This window comes from Rhipicephalus sanguineus, chromosome 1, assembly GCF_013339695.2.
Source record: "Rhipicephalus sanguineus isolate Rsan-2018 chromosome 1, BIME_Rsan_1.4, whole genome shotgun sequence".
NCBI classification, from domain to species: domain Eukaryota; kingdom Metazoa; phylum Arthropoda; class Arachnida; order Ixodida; family Ixodidae; genus Rhipicephalus; species Rhipicephalus sanguineus.
The window spans coordinates 146,733,059-146,751,559 of record NC_051176.1 but is presented as its reverse complement, the minus strand read 5'-3'; the positions used below and the strand labels follow the sequence as shown (position 1 = coordinate 146,751,559).

Sequence of the window (18,501 nt, the reverse complement as noted above, 5' to 3'; positions counted from 1 at the left end):
GACATGAGTCTTATGATCTGACATGTCGATCCTAATGCACATGTTTGAATTTTTTTTTTTCAGGTTGATGTGTTGGTGCTTGAAGTAGGTGTTGGTGGTGAATACGATTGTACAAACGTAATAAGGTGAGAAATTGTCCACGCATGTGTGCAAATGCTGTAACTGTTGTTGCTCTTGCTTGCTGCTGCTGCTGGTTTTGAATTCAAGTTCATAGTCAAACTCTTCTTTAGATAGACAGGAATAAAGTATCAGGAGCCAAAGTGGGTACTTTTCTAACCTTACATCATTACACACTTTTTAAAACAAGATAATTAAATATGTATACATCATTTATCCAAACATATGTGAATTATTATAATTTTAGGCTAGTCATTTTCAGGGACAGAAAGCTGCAAGCAGCTTGAAATCCCTCTGTAAGCTTTTGCCAAGTCATACATTGTAGTTTGTAAGTAGCAACAAACAAAAGCTTCGATTTCAGCTCTGCGGATTGTTTTGAGGCTGTCTTTCTGGACTTAACGCTGGTTCTGAAGCACTGCGAATTAGCCAAGCATGCATATTAACTTGGGAGGTCTGCTGATGAAGTAGGTCAAAGTTGACGACAACAGCATGCGAGCGTGTAGATGATGCTCTGCGAGACACTGTAATCACAGCTTGTGCTTCCTGCTGAACCTTCTCTTCTTATTGCAGAATAGATGTGTGTATCTTGAACAAGCCGACCAGTTGTAGTGCTGGCATTTTATGAAGATTTTGCATTCTGAGTGACTGGCAATTTGTGCTCATGTTTGCAGCAGTACTCTGCAAAATTGATATGTTTTCATGTCATTTTCATGCCTTTTTGTTGCAGACATCCTACTGTGGTTGGCATCACATCCTTGGGTTTAGATCATACACGTTTGCTAGGCTCAAGCCTGCAGGAAATTGCTTGGCAAAAAAGTGGCATTTTCAAGAAAGGCTGTCCAGCATTCTCACTTCCCCAGCCAGAGGGAGCATTTCAGGTGCTCCAGGAGAGGGCGCAGGAGAGGGGGGTGAGTAGTGTGGTCCAATTTAACCTTCGCATAGATACAGTGGCCACTACTATAGTTCTGCAATAGCTGCTTGCCACACCTTCTAGTGATGACTGTGGTTGTTGCTGTGATGATCAGGTGTGTTCGACCACATTTAACTGCTGGCTGTAACACTACTCTTTATCTAACTTTGGCTCTTTCACTCTGCACTACTCAACTAACAGTAAAACAGCTTTTTTCCTTAGTAGGTGAAATATAGGTCATTTTATTCCTTATAAATAGAAATTCGTTGATCTAAGCATCTTTGCTGAAGTAGTACAAGCTGCTGAAGGTGTCCTTCAAGTACTGCAAGCAACAGAACTTAACATACAAGGTTTTGTGAAAGTCTAATGCATAAGTATTTTTAAAATGCAGTTGATTTGTTATTGTGATTAACCTTGCCAGCAATTACATGGCATTAAAAAGTTGCTTATTAGAAAGTTCAGCTATAGTGCTGTTAAACAACTTTGACAATCAGCATTATTCACCGACTGCTTGTGGTAATAATATTCTCTTCAAGTTGGCTCACATGAACTGTATCAATATGCAAAAAGCTGTGTGAAGGTGGTCTAAGCTTAAGGAAGTGTATTTTGAGAGTTTGAGTTTGAACATTGTTTTGAAGGGCTACATGAAAAACAGAAAAATTTAAGTGCTAGAAGTCTTGCTTAAACCCTTTCTTCACCGCTGCCAGGTAAGTTGTCTTGAGATTTTGCACCAGTGTAACATGATGAGTATAGTTGTCATGAACAAAAATGCCTCACATGTACTCGTCCTATTGCAGCTCGTGCCAATTTCTGTTTCTAGGTGGCCACACTGCTCCATGTAGTGTCATTTGTGCCTTGCCTTTGTCTATATTAGCACATCTGAATCTTGCCTTATGGGAAGGCCCATGAGGCGGCGGAGAGGCAAGACCTCGATGTCCCCACGTGGGAGGCCTAAGCTCAGCCAACCAAATTGCTGGTTTCAATAAAAGTTTATTCCTCCTCCTCCTCCTCTGACAATTTTGCATCAGATGACAGCTCTGTAGAGTTTTGCATGGAAACAGATACTGATGTTTTCTCATTTGAACTCTGAAGGTGGTGATTGTATGGTGGACTGGAGTGAAGCCATGCAGTGAAGCCTTGTTCAAACTTGTTTCACGCTATTTGGGAAACAGAGGAATGCTACTTAATTGAAAAAATGGCGCCATATTAGTCAGAAAAAAAAAAGTTCTACTAATTCTGCCACATTTGGTACAATTTTCATTTTCCATGGTACAGAAATGGTTAAGTGTGTTAACGCTGATGAAAAGATGTGCTAGCATTTTGAGAGTCAGTGTGAAGTGTCTTAGTTGAGCCCATCTTGCTGGGTCATGCCCTGCAATCTTTGAAACATGTGGGTTCATTCCTGATAAGGAAGTAGGAAGGATGTGTAACAAACTTGCGAAAGTGTGTCATGTCGGATGCTTGCTTTGTCAGTGATATCCCCGCTTATCAGCACGTGCTCTACAGCCCTATCTTTGTGGGCCTTTTATATGTTCTAGTTCTTTGCTTGTACGCATGTTGATGCAATATTCACTTTGTTTGTTCTCATTCTCAAAGTAGTGATCCTGCATCCTTTCTCTTTCCTTTTTTTTCTGTTATATACATCACTTTTCCGCTTGACTTGTGTGAAACTGTTTTCTTTCAGGACTGGCTAGATTAGCAATGTCCTTAGCCAGCACTATGTCATTCTTGCAGTCAGTATCAGCTCTCCAAACTAAATGTGGCTTTGTTGCCCGTTAGAGAAATATTTTACTCCTTTGGGCATAGCCATTGTGCCAACACTAGAGACTGGAATGCCTCTTGCCGTGTGATCATTTCAAAGGCCATGTGCAATCAGTTTTCAGGCAGTTTGTAAGCATGGCATAGCATGTCATTTTGCATTTAAACTTATGCTGACTGTATGTGATGGATGTGCGAAAGGAAAGCAGTGCAGACATAGTGGGATTGTGCAGAGGTGTTTGACCAAATGTCCATGGAATATACGCAGGGTGAAGTATAAACTTCCTAAATATTTTGGGCATTTCCAGGTACAAGAGTACACAGAATTGGCTGGATATTCATGTATTCATCAATGGGCTAGGGCTTCATTACAACTAGTGTTACTACTTGGGAATGTTTTAGACTGGGGAAGTGTTCGTGGAAACATGGTTGACACTTTGTATTTTTAATTTCTGAATTTTTACAGTGTTCACTCAGCTTAGCACCTCCACTTTTGACATATGAGTGCGAGTTACCACTCCTTCGACTGGGAATACCAGGGGAGCCACAGCAGGCGAATGCGTCCCTTGCACTGCAGTTGTGCAAGACCTGGCTTTCAAAGCACTGTTCATCTAGTTCTGCAGCAAGTAAGTAAGAAGAATGAGGTGTTCAAAAGTATTTCTTGTTAGCAGAGGCTCAAATTCACAATTTTTTTTTCACCCCAACAGGAAAACAAGTAGCAAGAGATGCTGCTCAACGAAAGTGGCTGCATGACCAGAATTTGCCTTTTATTGTACCTCCTTTCCCAATATCAAAGTTAATGGCTAAAGGTGAGCAAATTGGCTTAGTTTTCTGGCATGTTATGGTTCTTTCTCTTTGTCCGAAATTGCTGCACTTTACGTGACAAAGTTGTACTATTCTGCAAAGCACGTTTTAAATTCATGAAAGCAGACAAATGTACCAGAGACGAAAACTGCACTGTGCATCAATATTGGAGCAAACTTTGCTCATTTGGCATTGTACATTTGTTGTGACTATGTCGGCAGTTTAGGATACTCCTTACAGCATTGGCTTTTTGGAAACTTTTTGTGCACAAATAACATTGTGGAGGAAAAGATAAGGTTTTCTGCTTAGAGAAAAATTGCTGGTAAATTTCATCTTGTGACATAATCCATTTTCACTCCAATGTATGCACCTTCATATCTAACGCACACCCATTATTCGAATGTTAAAAACATGAAAATAAAAACACCTGGATGTAATGTTACCCATTGTTTTAAGAGAAAACACTGGTGTGCCGCAATGTTGACAGTCAGAAAAAAAATACTACAAGCACAATCTGCCTTCACTGAATGGAAAATTTATTCCCCTGACAATTCCATTTTTTTCTGTGGTCAAGCTTTTCTGGTTTTAAAATCACTTTGTACAGCCATTGATCGTGTGCCAGTTCAAAGACCGTTACCTTGAGAAGCTTGGTCTACAATGAGTTAAGAAATTCAAGATTGTCTTCAAGGTCCACATATTTTCCTCTTTTTGCCCCTTAGAAACTTTTCCTGTTCAACATGCATTTGAAGGTCCCGTCCCTTTGTGCGACTCGCAGGCACAGGTCTCAGGCACACAACAAAGATGTGATGTATTTGTCTTTAGTGTGCAAAATAACCTTCCCGTGAAATGAGCTTTCGTAACGAAAGTGGCGAGTCACCACTTCTGTTTCATCGGGAATGTACAGAGCCGTCCACTTCTACCCTGAACACCGTGCTGTGCGGCCGGCGCTCCGCGGAGCGCCTCTGCCGGGCGCTTCGGAAACTAGCGCGCAAGCGCAATGACAGCTGTAGGCGGGGCCTTCGCCGCGTCGTCTGCTGGAGCGCGGCTGTTCGACCGAATTGCGCCTGCTTTGCGGTGAAGCAAGCATCACCCTTGTTATATGCGCACGCGAATTGAGAAGTTGGTGCGGTCCTCGAGAAGCGCAGAGACTGGCTTTTTTGCAAGCAATCGTACAAGTAATAAACCTAGGCCCATACATGAGCAAAACTTTCAAGCGGCGCTGGCACTGCCACAGCTGAGTGATTCGGCGGAACAGAAAGAATATCCCGCAGCTCACACGACTGTTTTTGATCAGCGCAAAGTTGAGCGCTGCAAAATTGGTGATGAATATGTCGTGTAAGTTCTGACATAACATCTTGGAACGTTTGAAAATTTTGATTAGTTACTAACCTGTAAACAAAAGAATGTGACTTCTCCGTTAATCTTAGAAAACTGATATTGTAACATTTATGTGTTACCAATAGCGCTGCTTTCATGTGCTGCCGAATTTAACTCGCCAATATTCCACCCTATTCACTGCCTACCGGCAGCCGTGTTTCTTCGTGATGCATAGAAATTAAGAAACGTTCTAATCAAGTTTTCAGCAGAACTCGTACGGGGCAATCAGTGCACCAAACAAGCGCCGGTGACAAATTTTTACTGCTGTGAGCAGGTCCAGAATAAAGCTTCATTCCTTTTTTGTCTCTGGGCGACACAAGGCCCGCTTATCGCTTCATATCTTTCTTGACTCGAAAGGTTAGCCCACTGTTCATGTGACCCTTCAATTCGTAGCGCCGTCAAACTTTTTTTTTATCGCCGCGTAATAAAGGGGCTGCATATGTTCGGTAGTACTTCATTCCAGTATTGCCTGCCGATTAAAGGGCCATGCCGAAAGTACCGGAAGACGAAAGACGAAGCATCGTAGATTTATGCCTTAGAGGATATTCGCAACGTGCAATATCTGCGATGACGAACCGTCATCTTGCAACTGTCAACCGGATCATTTAAGCGTACAGGAATGAAGGACGCAGGAATGAGAACCGCACCAACTTCCCAATTTGCGTGCGTATATCACAAGAGTGATGCTTGCTTCACCGCAAAGCAGGCGCAATTCGGTCGAGCAGCCGCGCTCCAGCAGACGACGCGGCGAAGGCCCCGCCTACAGCTGTCATTGCGCTTGCGCGCTAGTTTCCGAAGCGCCCGGCAGAGGCGCTCCGCGGAGCGCCGGCCGCACGGCGCGGTGTTCAGGGTAGAAGTGGACGGCTCTGTACATGATGCACACAGGCTGCAGTCCAGCATGAAATGAATCTACATGAACCACGGAGCAAGGACGAAAACTAGGAGGGGAGGACCACATGATAACCTTGTAGCCTAGTCTCATAATAAACATAAAGGAGAACTCTGCCCTTATGTCATAGGGAAGTAGTAGCTTCAGTTGCGTTGCTTTGGTTGTGGCACCATCTGTCTCACAAGAGAACAATCGTAATGTACAGCCTCTGAGCTAGAACAGTGCCACACACACTGTAGAATCTCAGAGGCAGCGTCCAGTGAATAAGGCCATTTTTTAGAGCTTAATGGGCCAAGGAGAATGTATCTTAGAAACACTGCTCAATGGTCACTAATACTTCACTGTTCAAGCATTGTTACTCAAATGTAAATTGAATAGCAGTATCTGTAGGGAGCAAAGGGAGAAAACAGTGCAGAACAATGTTTTGATAGATCCAAATCAGTTGGCTTTTAGGCAGGCACCACTAAATATTGCCATGAACAAAAAAATAATGTACATAATCCAGCAACCTAGTGGGCTGAAATCTACCCGTAAGCCAATGTGCAGACAGGTTGCGAGCAGTGTCAGATATGGTTGACTTGCCAAGGCTAGCGGTGTGACATCATGCTCCTTCCTACTTCGTTTTCTTCCTCCATGATGTGAACACACAAAGAAATGTGCTCTATTGCCATTTTGTGATAGTAGCAGTGACACTGCTTCTGACGCCTCCGACATTTGACTATGCTGGTTGTTGACGTTGTTGCCAACGCTGCAACCATGGTTGCAGTTTTGTATGTGACAGTAATGCACATGCAATTTTAAGACCCGTTTTATCAGAGAGAATGCGTGCGTTACGTTCAGGTAAATACATAGTTGAACTTGTATGGCTGACATGTACTCAAGTAGGTTAGATATTGTCCTGAATTTTTGGCACGTATACTTCCAAACAGAATTGTTTCATAGTTTTTGGAAAGAAAATTTCATTTCTTTCATCTTTCTGCTTTAAAGAATATTTATTCTCACTACATGCTCTAAAGGGACCAAACTGATATTCATTGTCATCTTTGCTGTAACGTCTGTGTCTGTGACAGTAACATTTAAAAGTCCCTTGATCAGAGTTGCCAGTTCCACTTATAATAAGTGGATTTGGGCTTCTCTTTCTGCCGAGCCGCTTGTAGAATTTTCCAGTCGCTTGTCGCGTATTTTTGGGCTTATTTGTATTTTTCAAGCAAATACAGTTATTTTAGTGATGATCACATTCACCAATAGCGTGTTTATCGATGACTGAGTAGTTGAGTGTTAAGTCAAACAACAAGTAACATTAATCATGCACTGGCAAACGTGCATTCAACCGAATGGAGAATACCGTGGAGACAATGTTAAAGGTAGGGGTGTGCGAATATTCGAAATTTTGATTATTTTTCGAATAGTGTTTGCTATTCGATTTGATTTGTACTGGAATTTTACTATCCGAACAATTCGAACTTCACAAAGACAAATACAGTCGCCTGATTGAAAGTGACCCCTTCAGATTTTCAATATGCTTCACCTCACCACATTCCTGTATTGCGGCAAAGCTGCCTTTCAAGCTCCGCTACGGTCGCAAATGTATTAACTAAAAAAAACGCTGTTTCCAACATGGAGATGAAAGATGTGGCAGAGTGGCAGAGGTGGGGGCTCAGTTAATGCTGATTGGACCTAAAATTTGGCCAGGAAGTCCGAAAAATCAGATGCCGAAGCTTTTTAGCATCCAAAATTTCAGATGTTCTTATATATCGACGTCTAAGAGGCAGATTTGGAACTCCGGACTTGAAGGGAGTGCACCCTTGTCCGCCACATCAGCTGGGCTTCCACAGAAGTGGAAAGAGGAGGAGAGGCTGAGGAAATGGCATCTTTGCCTATCACGTGTAAAGTGTTGTCGGCAACACTTTAATTGCACCAAATCATGTACATAAATAGAATTCGGCCTCTACATTGCCTCATCCTTGATAAGACAACTATGAAGCATCACCCCGCCAGTGCTTCATCAACCTAGCAAAAAGAAACACTTTCATGTTGCTATCTCATAAGAATATGCTTAGGAATCCTCTCCAACTTTTTTTTTTTCTGCAATTTCGCTTCTAAGTATTAGCAAAATATCCAAGAAATATTAGAAAAATATTCTATTCGCACACACTTCAATATTCAAATTCGCTTCGCACCCAAAATTTTGCTATTCGCACAGCTTTAGTTAACTCTTTCCTTACCGCGAGAAAATGGATATTTTTCATGTCTCCGGAAAAAGGTTTTTGCCAGTTTGAAAAGTACTCCAGCATGCACGGCAGCATACCAAATTATGCATAATGAAATGGTCTTTCTAATAAAATATAAGTTGTAAAGCAACAAAAATATTGTGGAATGTATAAAAATTTGAGTGTGTAACTTTTCGTTGCCAGCTGATAAACAGAGCAATAAAAAACACTATATATGCAAAAATACTCAGAACAAAGAAAATTCAGAATATACATTGTGAAGATAAGTGACCCAGGAATAGTATAAAAAATAATAAATGTTCTACACAAGGTTTCTATTAAAATAGACAAAAAAATCAACCGAAATACTGCTTCACTGCTCATGCAATGCAGTGAAATATTTCCTGGTTTTTCGTGAGACACAGGTGCACTCGATCACTTTTCTCAAAAAATTTTAGTTTTTTGCTGGTGTTCCAATATAGATGGATTCCAGCGATGTGAACGACACCTATATAAATCAGATGTGCAATTAACTTCACCAGGACGTCTGGCGTCACCTCTTTCCATGAGCCACCTCTTTCCGCATAGGTTGGCATTCCAAAATTTACATCCAAGCATATTTATTCGTATTTTTGCAGATAGCATTGAAAAAAAAAAGAACGAAAACACGCGTAGTCCTAAAACGTCACGCGCTGCTCTGTAGTGTGGGGCCGAGATCTGCTCCGGCGGCCTTCTTGTCGTGAGAAGCTTTGCAGCCGGCGCCACCACATCGCGCCGCAGCGACGTGTGGACCTCGGACGTAACCAGAGTAGCTCTAAGTTTGTGCACAAAGGTCAGCAGCTAAGCACGCGCAGCGGAGGAGACCACTTGAGGCCGTAAATGAAAACGATTCTTGAACGCCTGCGGATGTCCCAGGCTGACGCGAAACATCGTCGCCAACAGAGCTTGAAGCTGAGGTGCTGTCATCTTCGGACTCAAGCTCGTCGTAACTAAATTCAGGTGCAGTTGCAAGATAGTTTCCAGTGGCGCGTGTTTCTCGCGGCGCAGGTGGACACCCATGCGCGCGTGAAGCCGCCGCCATAGGAGCGACTAGCGACACGGGATGTGGCCCTGTGACTGATATAACTACAGGAGCGGAATAGAAGCTGCTGGAAACTGGCTGAAAAGGCCACGTCCACACGTTATACATGCGGCGGACCTTCGGAAATATTTTTTGGTAGAATAAATCATCCTCGACTCCAAACAACAGCTCTCTAGTGAATAGCTGGCATAAATTTCAGGTAATTATTACTGCTCAACACTGTCAGATTGCGAAGCTGACACCATAATTTGATATTTGACTTGCAAACGTTCTTTTAATTACAGAATTTTGATGTTACTGAAGTGTAATCCCGTGCGCCACACATTTCTCTCAAGTGCATCAGCCAAGCGAACTTTCCCAACAACACATACACATTGGTTCGCGCAAAGGCCTGTCAAAAATCACTATGTCGCCAAAACGGGCAAATTCAAACTGATTCTGAAAGTTGAGTGGCTGGACTATTTAGTAGGTTCTACCGACAACTGCCCAGAACATGAAATGAGTTGACTCCACTAATGTAAAGATTCTCCGTCGCATTGACTCAAACAAACCCAGTTTTTTTCGTGGGAGATAGATTTATATTTTTATTTCTTAATTGAAAGTCGCGAAAAATGACCTGTGGCGCCTCTGACGGCAAAAACATGAATGATCCAATGAACCTGGCCACGTGACCGTTGATTGCTGTACGCGGTCGACGATTTTTCTTGTTAGTATTAAAGTATTGTTTGTTTCTTTATATTAAAAGGTATTACTCCATAAAAATGTACATATAGGCCTGTGTTAGTAGTATGCATTAAAGTGGTGCTGCCTTCGTGTGACGTAATGATCCCACGCTCATCAGCGCGTCTTGAGCAACTTTTCAGCGTGCTCATGCAACCGTGCACGCAGTTTCCAGGTCACTAAGATTTTGGAGCGACATAGTTTTGCTACCTACACTTAGTCTTATAAATGATGCCCGCTGCTACTCGGCACGGCCGCGCATATGCGTAGTGAGGTTTTCGATGACTTGGCTTGGCTCGTGCATCGAGAGAGTAACGATGCTGGGACAAGCCACCCATGACACACGCGCAGGCAACCTTGGACGCATGCGCACACAACGCAGTACAAATACAGGGAAGGTGTAATAATGCCACATCATCTCATTGTAACAGCTTATTTTCAAAAAGCTCTAAATAAAGGTGGTTAAGCAGAGTTACAGGAACTCCTGCGAAAGAACAATAGCTTTCACAAATCGTGAGAAGGGCTGGCGGCATCGCTATCAATTCTCAGCGTTGCTGGAGGAAAGGTACGTTCGTGTTTCGGGCCTTTCAGATTGAAAAATATTGCCTTTCGGGATGACCTACTGCAGCTACAAACACTGCGAAGGGTGAGCTTTCTGTCGCGTCGTATAAAAATGGGTCGAGAAAAATCAGTTGTCGGTCCCTTTAAAGAGTAACTATGTGCTTTCGTTCATAGTTTTGCATATTTTCGCTGTATAAAATAAGTGATTGTTTCAACTCCCCTTCGTATTTTCATATTTGAGTGACATTTTTTATTATAATTAAAAATATTTTCAAGAATGGGGAAATTCATTGAGTTTCCACTTCTTTTGGGCTTCTTCGCGAAAGTTGCGCCCCTTTGTTTGGGCTTATTTTGCGATGATTATTTGCTTGTTAGCTCAGTAGCTTGATGCACGTTTCCACTAACCTGGTAAAGTGCTGCCAGCCTACCATACTCTTCCATGCTCATTTATTGCTTATAGCTTCAGTTTTTGGCATCAAGTGAATACTTTGTGAGAATCTGGTTTTTGCTATCCTCCTATACCTACAGATTTGAAAGTTTGTATGGCTTATTTAAAAGTAAAACTCCATGGGTTTTCTTAGATCATGGAAAAAAACCACAGAAGCAACTTCATTGGGTTTTTCTTGGCAGTCTAACAGTGCATAACCGATCTCAATTAGCTAACACATCCCACTTCAAGTAACATTCTTCAACTAACTCAATACAACTATGAGTAATTGCCAGCGGTGGCATTTGCCTGAGATTTCCTAGTACCACTTTTTGAATTTTAAATCTTGGTTCAAGCGCACAAGATACTTCATTAAAGTTTCTGTAGATCCTTTGCTTGAAATAGGTGATATTAAAGGGGGAAATAAAAGTTCTAGAACTGCTAGAGTTATGAGGGAACTAAGAGCTCACATGTTGGAAGTTTTTTTATATTTTACGTGCAATATTTTTTAGCATTTTATACATTTATATGTTTAACATGGCTCTAGGTTATTTCAAAACATAACTTCCGCTACACTTATGGGCTGCAGTAACGTATTTCTGGATGCACATACATAGCAAAGTAGACTTCTGCTAATGAAAACCTGAAATGTCCACAAGGTGTTGTTCAGCTTTACAGGATAATCCTACAGCATATGCATGGATTATCATAATGGTTGTTACGAGGAAGATTATCCCTACAGCATATGCATGGATTATCATAATGGTTGTTACGAGGAAGATGTGACTGAAATTGTTTCAGTAGACAAAGGTAATAAACTAAGAACTATCATTTATTTAGTTCTTTGTGACTAAAAAGTGTGTAGCTGTCCCCACCCAGCAGCAGACCAGAAGAAGGGACACTAAAGTGAAACAATGAGCCAATTTAGGTTGATAAATTTCACTCTAAGGACTCTAATGTCGTTAATTTCTCCATCATAGGTTTATTAATAGAGGAGAAAATAAAGGTCAAATTTTCATTTTTAAATTTTGCACCGAAATCTAAGTGCGTGACTTCACAGATATCGAAGCATATTTTTCATATTTTGACGGCATTAGCGCAACAAAATCTTCTGAAACTTGGTGTGCTAAGTCCATGGCCCTTTCTGAGGACAATGTACTTTATTTTTGCCACTTAGGAACTGCATAGGACCTAGTAGACGGCATCAAAATCTATCACGTCATGGTGTTTGATGCGGGAATGTCGAGGTGGCGTCGCCACCCGCTTTTTATTTTTTCACGTTTTCTCGCTTTCCAAGAGTCTTCTCTCAGCAAGTGTGGTGATTTTGGAATTGTGAAAAAGTAATTTACTAATACGAGAAAAATCTTTTTTCTCTTTATTGTCCCTTTAAGCTCTTGCACAATTCTTGCATAAATGGCATAGCAACCTGTAGTTGTAAATAACCAAGCCTGAAATCTTATACATTTCTTAGGGCTTTGAGATGGCATTGATGTGCTATCAATGTGCTACATTACGGTCCGGCCCAGTATGAGACACTTGGGACCTTGTTTGTTATTTCTTGCACTGTAAACGAGCACGGCATTGGCAGGCAGCTGACCGAATATGCAACTACAGTGGTTTATTGCATTGTTGGTAACTGGCATGAGAAATGTCAAGTACACATCAAAAAAAGGCGGAATTCATAATGAACTCTTAGAAACACATCCATGCCTCTTTACATGTTGAACTTACAAGATTAATAAATGTGGGCTGGCCATTTACAGGTCTTGAGCAGTGCCGATGGCCTGGTAGGTGTCAAATAGTTCCTGCTGGTCAAGGCATGACACTGTACTTGGACGGGGCGCACACAGAGGAATCAGTGCACTACTGTGTACGCTGGTGGCGGGAAGCTGCAGCATCTGAACAACGTGCCTTAGGCCCAAGCGTTCAGGTTCATCGTGTGCTTCTGTTCAACTGTATGGGGGACCGCCGGCCCGAGGTTCTGCTCTCCTATCTGGCAGAAGAACCCTTTCATGTTGCCCTGTTCACTCCTAATCGCCTCACTGTAAGCAAGAGCCCATACTCAGACCAGAGTGACTTTACTGTGGAGAAGTGCACTGAGATGGCTAGATGCAAATCCAACATGCGCATCTGGTGTCACCTACTGTCAAGCCTGCAAGAAGAAGAGATGCTTGGTGTTGGCAGCCCTACATCTCCACCAAGCCTCAAAGGGAACCCTGAAGACTCTTGCATTGTCTTTCCCTGCGTCTCGGATGTCATGGCCTGGCTCCAGGAGCAGCAAATGGCTGCCCAGCAAATGACACCTCCTTGCCACATACAGGTACGTGCTGTTTGACTGTTAGTAGTGGCCTCTTGTTGCCCTCTGTGTGTCCAATGGAGATTGTTAAGGATAGCATGAAAGCTGCAGTACCACGGCCGCTGGACGGAAACATGCGCATACACACACAAGCTAAGCATGTCGTTTTCATCGCTTCTTCTAGAACTGTGGAATGCACCAATATCGTTGCGCAAGTGACAACACCAAAACCTCCTTGGTTTTGGATTACAGCGACACACAACAGCTATATTTATGATCGGTAGTGATGCTTCACCACATCACAGTGATGACAATGACCGGGCATTTTGATTGGTTTGATGCGACAACTTACATGCAATATTCATATGTTCCCAGCTGGGCCATTGTGTGCTAAAACTTACAGAAGCACTTTTTATACTTTGTTAGATACAAAAGGATTTCTGTTTTTAAATATGAAATTTTGAAAACAATTGCAAAACAACACTAGCTGTGCTGCATAACAGCCACCATAAGGCAAGACTTCCGTTATGTTTCTATAAGAGGCGCGCGGTGATTGGAGCCAGCCATTGACGTCAATGGCAGAGTGAAATGCGAAAGGGAACATTTTTTTCTCGCCATCTGCTGGGGTTTTGAAGTTTGAAGGCTAATAACTTCTGCTCCTGTGCACCAATTTTGATTCTTCTTGTGTTCCTCTCGGTATTCAACAATACACACACTCCAGCGCTGCAGGATGCAGATGAAAAAATGTTGCAGGGCCCCTTTAACACTTCCTCGGTTTAGGTCTCATTTTAAGGGATTTACCCCACCTCCTTATCCCCTTCTACCGTGTGCTCATCATCTCATCCTGTGCTACCCCTGCACCCCCAATCCAAATTTAGCCGCTATACTTTTCCTTGCACACACACCCTGTGGCTCACAGGTAATGACACACTCTTATGGCACGTTGTCTTCATACGGAACGTGATCACAGTGACTGCTAAAATTTGCCTTGAGTGTCCTTATAATTGCTATCACAATAAAAAAGGAAATTGCAGTGGTATGCCAAAAAAGGAAATCGCAGTGGTGTGTGTCATGGCCCATAGGGCAATGTTTGAACTCTTCGGTTGGCCTCTTTCATCAGAACTGAACTTTTGTAAGCGAGAATGCCAGAATTCGCCTTTGTTTGGGCATCATGTAGGTGGATATCGTACTTAAAAAAAATAATTACCTCAAACCTTTAAGTACAGATATAGGCAGTTTTTACCAATTTAAATAGGTGGTGCAGTGACGGGATCCAAAGTTTTGTTCTCAAGTTATCCATTGGCTTGATATAGGAGCTAATACTTTCAGCTTTTGTACAGAAAATGTCCCTTTCTTACCTGTTTAACCTCTAAATTCAACATCTCAAAAAACTCATTGAACTGTACCACCTCTGCATGTATTTAACCGATTTTTTTCTCATTGGCATGTAATGTCTCAGAGTGAGTGTTTTGTTTGACAGCATCTACCAGAATAGTGCCATTTTGTTAAAATGAATATTTACAATTGTGCGAGAAGTGATAGCAGTACTGTTACTAAAAAGGTACCTGCAGGGATAGCAGTGAAAGTTTTCGATATGCACAATGCTATAGTTTTGCATGGATTTTCAAGGGGAAATTACAACTTTTTGATATACCTGGATTTGACTGCCTAATAATGTTACAAGCAGAGCAATATTGCACCTTCTGTAGATAATTTTTTTTATTGCCACATGGTGCATCGCAATATTGCTATGTCATCATTTTTTTAAGCATCATTTTACAAACCCTTCTATATGTCACTTTTCAAATTTTTTGTCTTGATAGCCCTGTAAAACAATTGAAGAGGTGCGGAGCTTGTGTTCTATGATTGCTTTTCTGTCATTTACTTATTAAGAATTCCTTCCTGAAAAAAACTAAACATATGCTACAATATGGCTGTTCCACCTGTTGTCATTGCAGTCATTTAAATATATAATCCATTCTCTTCAGTGGTTGTGTGCTTCATAGAATGTATGTGTTTAGGAAAATTGTGCAACCACTACTAGGACTAGTAGGTCAAGAGTTTAAAATAAATATCTAGGCTTAGGCTTGTGCGAATAGTAAATTATAGGTTAGAAGCGAATTCGAAGTGAATAGTGATTTGGTCAAATAATTTCAATCAAATTCGAATAGTATATATACATCACATATTATTAAAAAAAATGAGCATATTTGTCATGACCCAATTAACGTGCACAATATTTTTTAAAAATTGAAATAAGGCATGTGCAAATGTCATTCTTTTTGTGCAAAGGAAGTGGAAGCAACTTTAAATAGTAACAGGATTTGACTTTTGGTAGAATGCAAGTGATATCTGTAAAATATGTTAAGGTTTAAAATTTACCATATTTAGAGCATATAAGGCAGTATAACAAGCTTTTAAACTTAAATGATGAATCGATGTGAGGGTAATATGTTCATTCAACTTTGGAGTGGGGCTTTGCGGCAGTGCGGACTTTCCCTGGAAAAGTGTATTCATGGTACAGAACCCATCCATTGCAGTGAAACCACTTTTACAGGGGGGTTACATGCGGACTAATATATTCGTTCATTTCGAATACTTCGAAATTTCCAATAATTTAAATTCAAATCAAAGTGAATTCGGATGCTGTAATATTTGCTCAAATATTTACACAGGCCTAGAAATATCCTTTTCTCCCAAAATATGTTGATAGATATGAAAAAAAAAAAAAATCTAGGAAAAACCTCTACACATTTTGAATTTTTTGCAGCATATTTAGTTTTTAATTAAAAGAGAAAGTGTACCCTGCAGTTTAGAATAAGATCTAGCTGGCTTGTAAGAGGTTTTTTTTTTTTTTTTTTTTTGCAGGTCTTGGTAACTGGAAGCCTTCATCTAATTGGTGGAGTAATGTGCCTACTGGATCCCAAACTTGCATTGCTCTAGTAGTTATGCAAAGCAGCAGGCAGTAACAAATCTTTAGCTGTGTAAAAATTTACACCCATCACATTTCCTTTGAGAGAACACATTATATGAATTGCATTTTTTATTTTTTTTACACATCAGAGTTATCATATATCTTGTATCATGAATAACGTGTCAGCCTCCAAATTATATTACCAATAATAGTATTACTGCAGTGTGTCATTTTTAACGTAACATTGTGCCTTTATAAAACTGTAGTTCAGTTCAGATGTTTATAGCATTTTTAGCAATCTGCTAAGTACCAAGTAATGATGCCATTAATATGCACAGCCTGACACAATTATTAAATGGTTCACTTGTACTATTAAGCAGCTGCAGTGTTCTTAAAGTTCATCCTTCCAGAGCAAGGTATGGGACCTGGGCAAGTCAATGATTCTGTGACGTCGCACAAAGCAAGCACTTTTCTTTCTTTGTATCTGTTCACCTCAGATTGTCAAGCTGTAAAGTCAGCATTATTATCTTGCTAATGTGAACTTGACTGTCCTTTGGTTTTACAATGTGCAACAAAAGTTCCAAAGGTGTCTATGCCATGTTTAAACATGTTTAAATTTTGCAGGTTGTTCAAGGATTCATTTACCAAAAGGGAACACAAGTTTTGTTGAATTGCAGAAATATTGAAATGCATTCTTAATGTCTTTAGGCTCTGAAGCAAATGTGTTCTGAAGGTTGTTTTGATAGTGTAGTGCAGTCACAGTGCAGCTAATAATCATCTTACCAGACTCTATTTGAAATTTGCATGGTAAGAAACATCAGATTAAGGCTATGCTTGGTCTCTCTTAATGCACATTGTACAGTTTTTACTATTTTAAACATTTTATAAAACACTGTCATGCATCCTGATGTAGCTGCCTACTAATGGGGACACTATTTGAAATTTGCATGGTAAGAAACATCAGATTAAGGCCATGTTTGGTCTCTCTTAATGCACATTATACAGTTTTTACTATTTTAAACATTTTATAAAACACTGTCATGCATCCTGATGCAGCTGCCTACTAATGGGATCTAAGAAGTGTAGCAAAACTGCAGTAAGTTGTGTATTATGGCATTTAGAAGTTGTTTGGTCTCTCTTAATGCACATTGTACAGTTTTTACTATTTTAAACATTTTATAAAACACTGTCATGCATCCTGATGTAGCTGCCTACTAATGGGGACACTATTTGAAATTTGCATGGTAAGAAACATCAGATTAAGGCCATGTTTGGTCTCTCTTAATGCACATTATACAGTTTTTACTATTTTAAACATTTTATAAAACACTGTCATGCATCCTGATGCAGCTGCCTACTAATGGGATCTAAGAAGTGTAACAAAACTGCAGTAAGTTGTGTATTATGGCATTTAGAAGTTCTTAAAACTCAGAAACATGATCCTCAACAAAGAAAAATCATTTTTGAAACCAGCAAACTAAGCTAAAGCTCTTGTTCATAGCATATAAGCTTGCTGTAAAAGTGCTGCAAGTTGGTAGGGCAGCATGGTTAGAATGCAGAGCCTGGAAATTGGGAGTGTGCCATGGGGTTTTTTTTTTTTACTGCTAGTAGTTATGCCGTAAATTGTGAAGATAAGGAAAAGCTAAGTGAATTTTGGGGAGACAGGAGTTCACTTACTTCCTTGAACGCAAAAATTTGCACCTCGGCTGACATGTTCCAATATCGCCAGGTGTTAGTAGGCAACTATCGGCAAAAACAATGGCACAGAAGGTTTTTAAAGCCAAATATGCTGAAATATGAGGAAAATAACTATATACAGCAGTGCTGATAAGGTCACTCACATGTGGCTTGCCAGTGCTATGTGAAATAAATGCTGTGTTTCAGAGCTCTTATTGGGTGGGTCAGCTTGCTGGGAAATATGTGAAAGCATTTGGCATCGATCTCCTTGGCTGTATTACTTTGCAGAAAGAATACGGGTCATGCTATGCATATGCCACACTATCATTTGTTTGGCTGTGCAACTTTTACATGCTTGATTGGGTCTCATTTTGTATTGATAGCTACAGGTGCTGTTTAAAAGTTTGTTTGGTTACACCTGTATGCCTTGAATTGTGTTGCTAAATAAATGCATTTGTCAAAGATATTACTGTATCATACTCAAGTTTCATTCATGAAATCAAGAGCTTGATGGAAAGCCATGTGGTTGGGAGAAGACATTGCAAGTAGTTGAAGGTTGGACACCAGCCATGCCATTAATTTCACCAAAGAGAAAAGGTCAAACTTTCATCTTTAAAGTTCATGCCGAAACCTCTGTAGGTGACGTCACAAATTTCTAAGTGTTTTTCCGTATAATTGCCACATCGGCTCAACGAAATTTCCTTAAACTTCTTATGTTAAGAATCTGGATGGAGGATAATGTAGTTCATTTTTACAGATT

General features: G+C 40.7%; 1 protein-coding gene across 4 annotated transcripts in view; it reads left to right on the top strand.

Annotated features, from left to right (window-relative positions):
• Nucleotides 1-18,203, top strand: part of LOC119399774 (folylpolyglutamate synthase, mitochondrial) — a 29,402-nt gene extending 11,199 nt beyond the window's left edge. For all 4 annotated transcript variants that reach the window (XM_049417030.1, XM_049417034.1, XM_049417037.1 and 1 more), the window contains 6 exons: nucleotides 64-125; nucleotides 845-1,025; nucleotides 3,252-3,411; nucleotides 3,493-3,594; nucleotides 12,618-13,174; nucleotides 16,019-18,203. In XM_049417030.1, coding sequence (XP_049272987.1) covers nucleotides 64-125; nucleotides 845-1,025; nucleotides 3,252-3,411; nucleotides 3,493-3,594; nucleotides 12,618-13,174; nucleotides 16,019-16,093 — 1,137 coding nt within the window. In that variant the 3' untranslated portion in view covers nucleotides 16,094-18,203. The remainder of the gene's footprint in view (nucleotides 1-63; nucleotides 126-844; nucleotides 1,026-3,251; nucleotides 3,412-3,492; nucleotides 3,595-12,617; nucleotides 13,175-16,018) is intronic.
• Nucleotides 18,204-18,501: the final 298 nt, after the last annotated feature.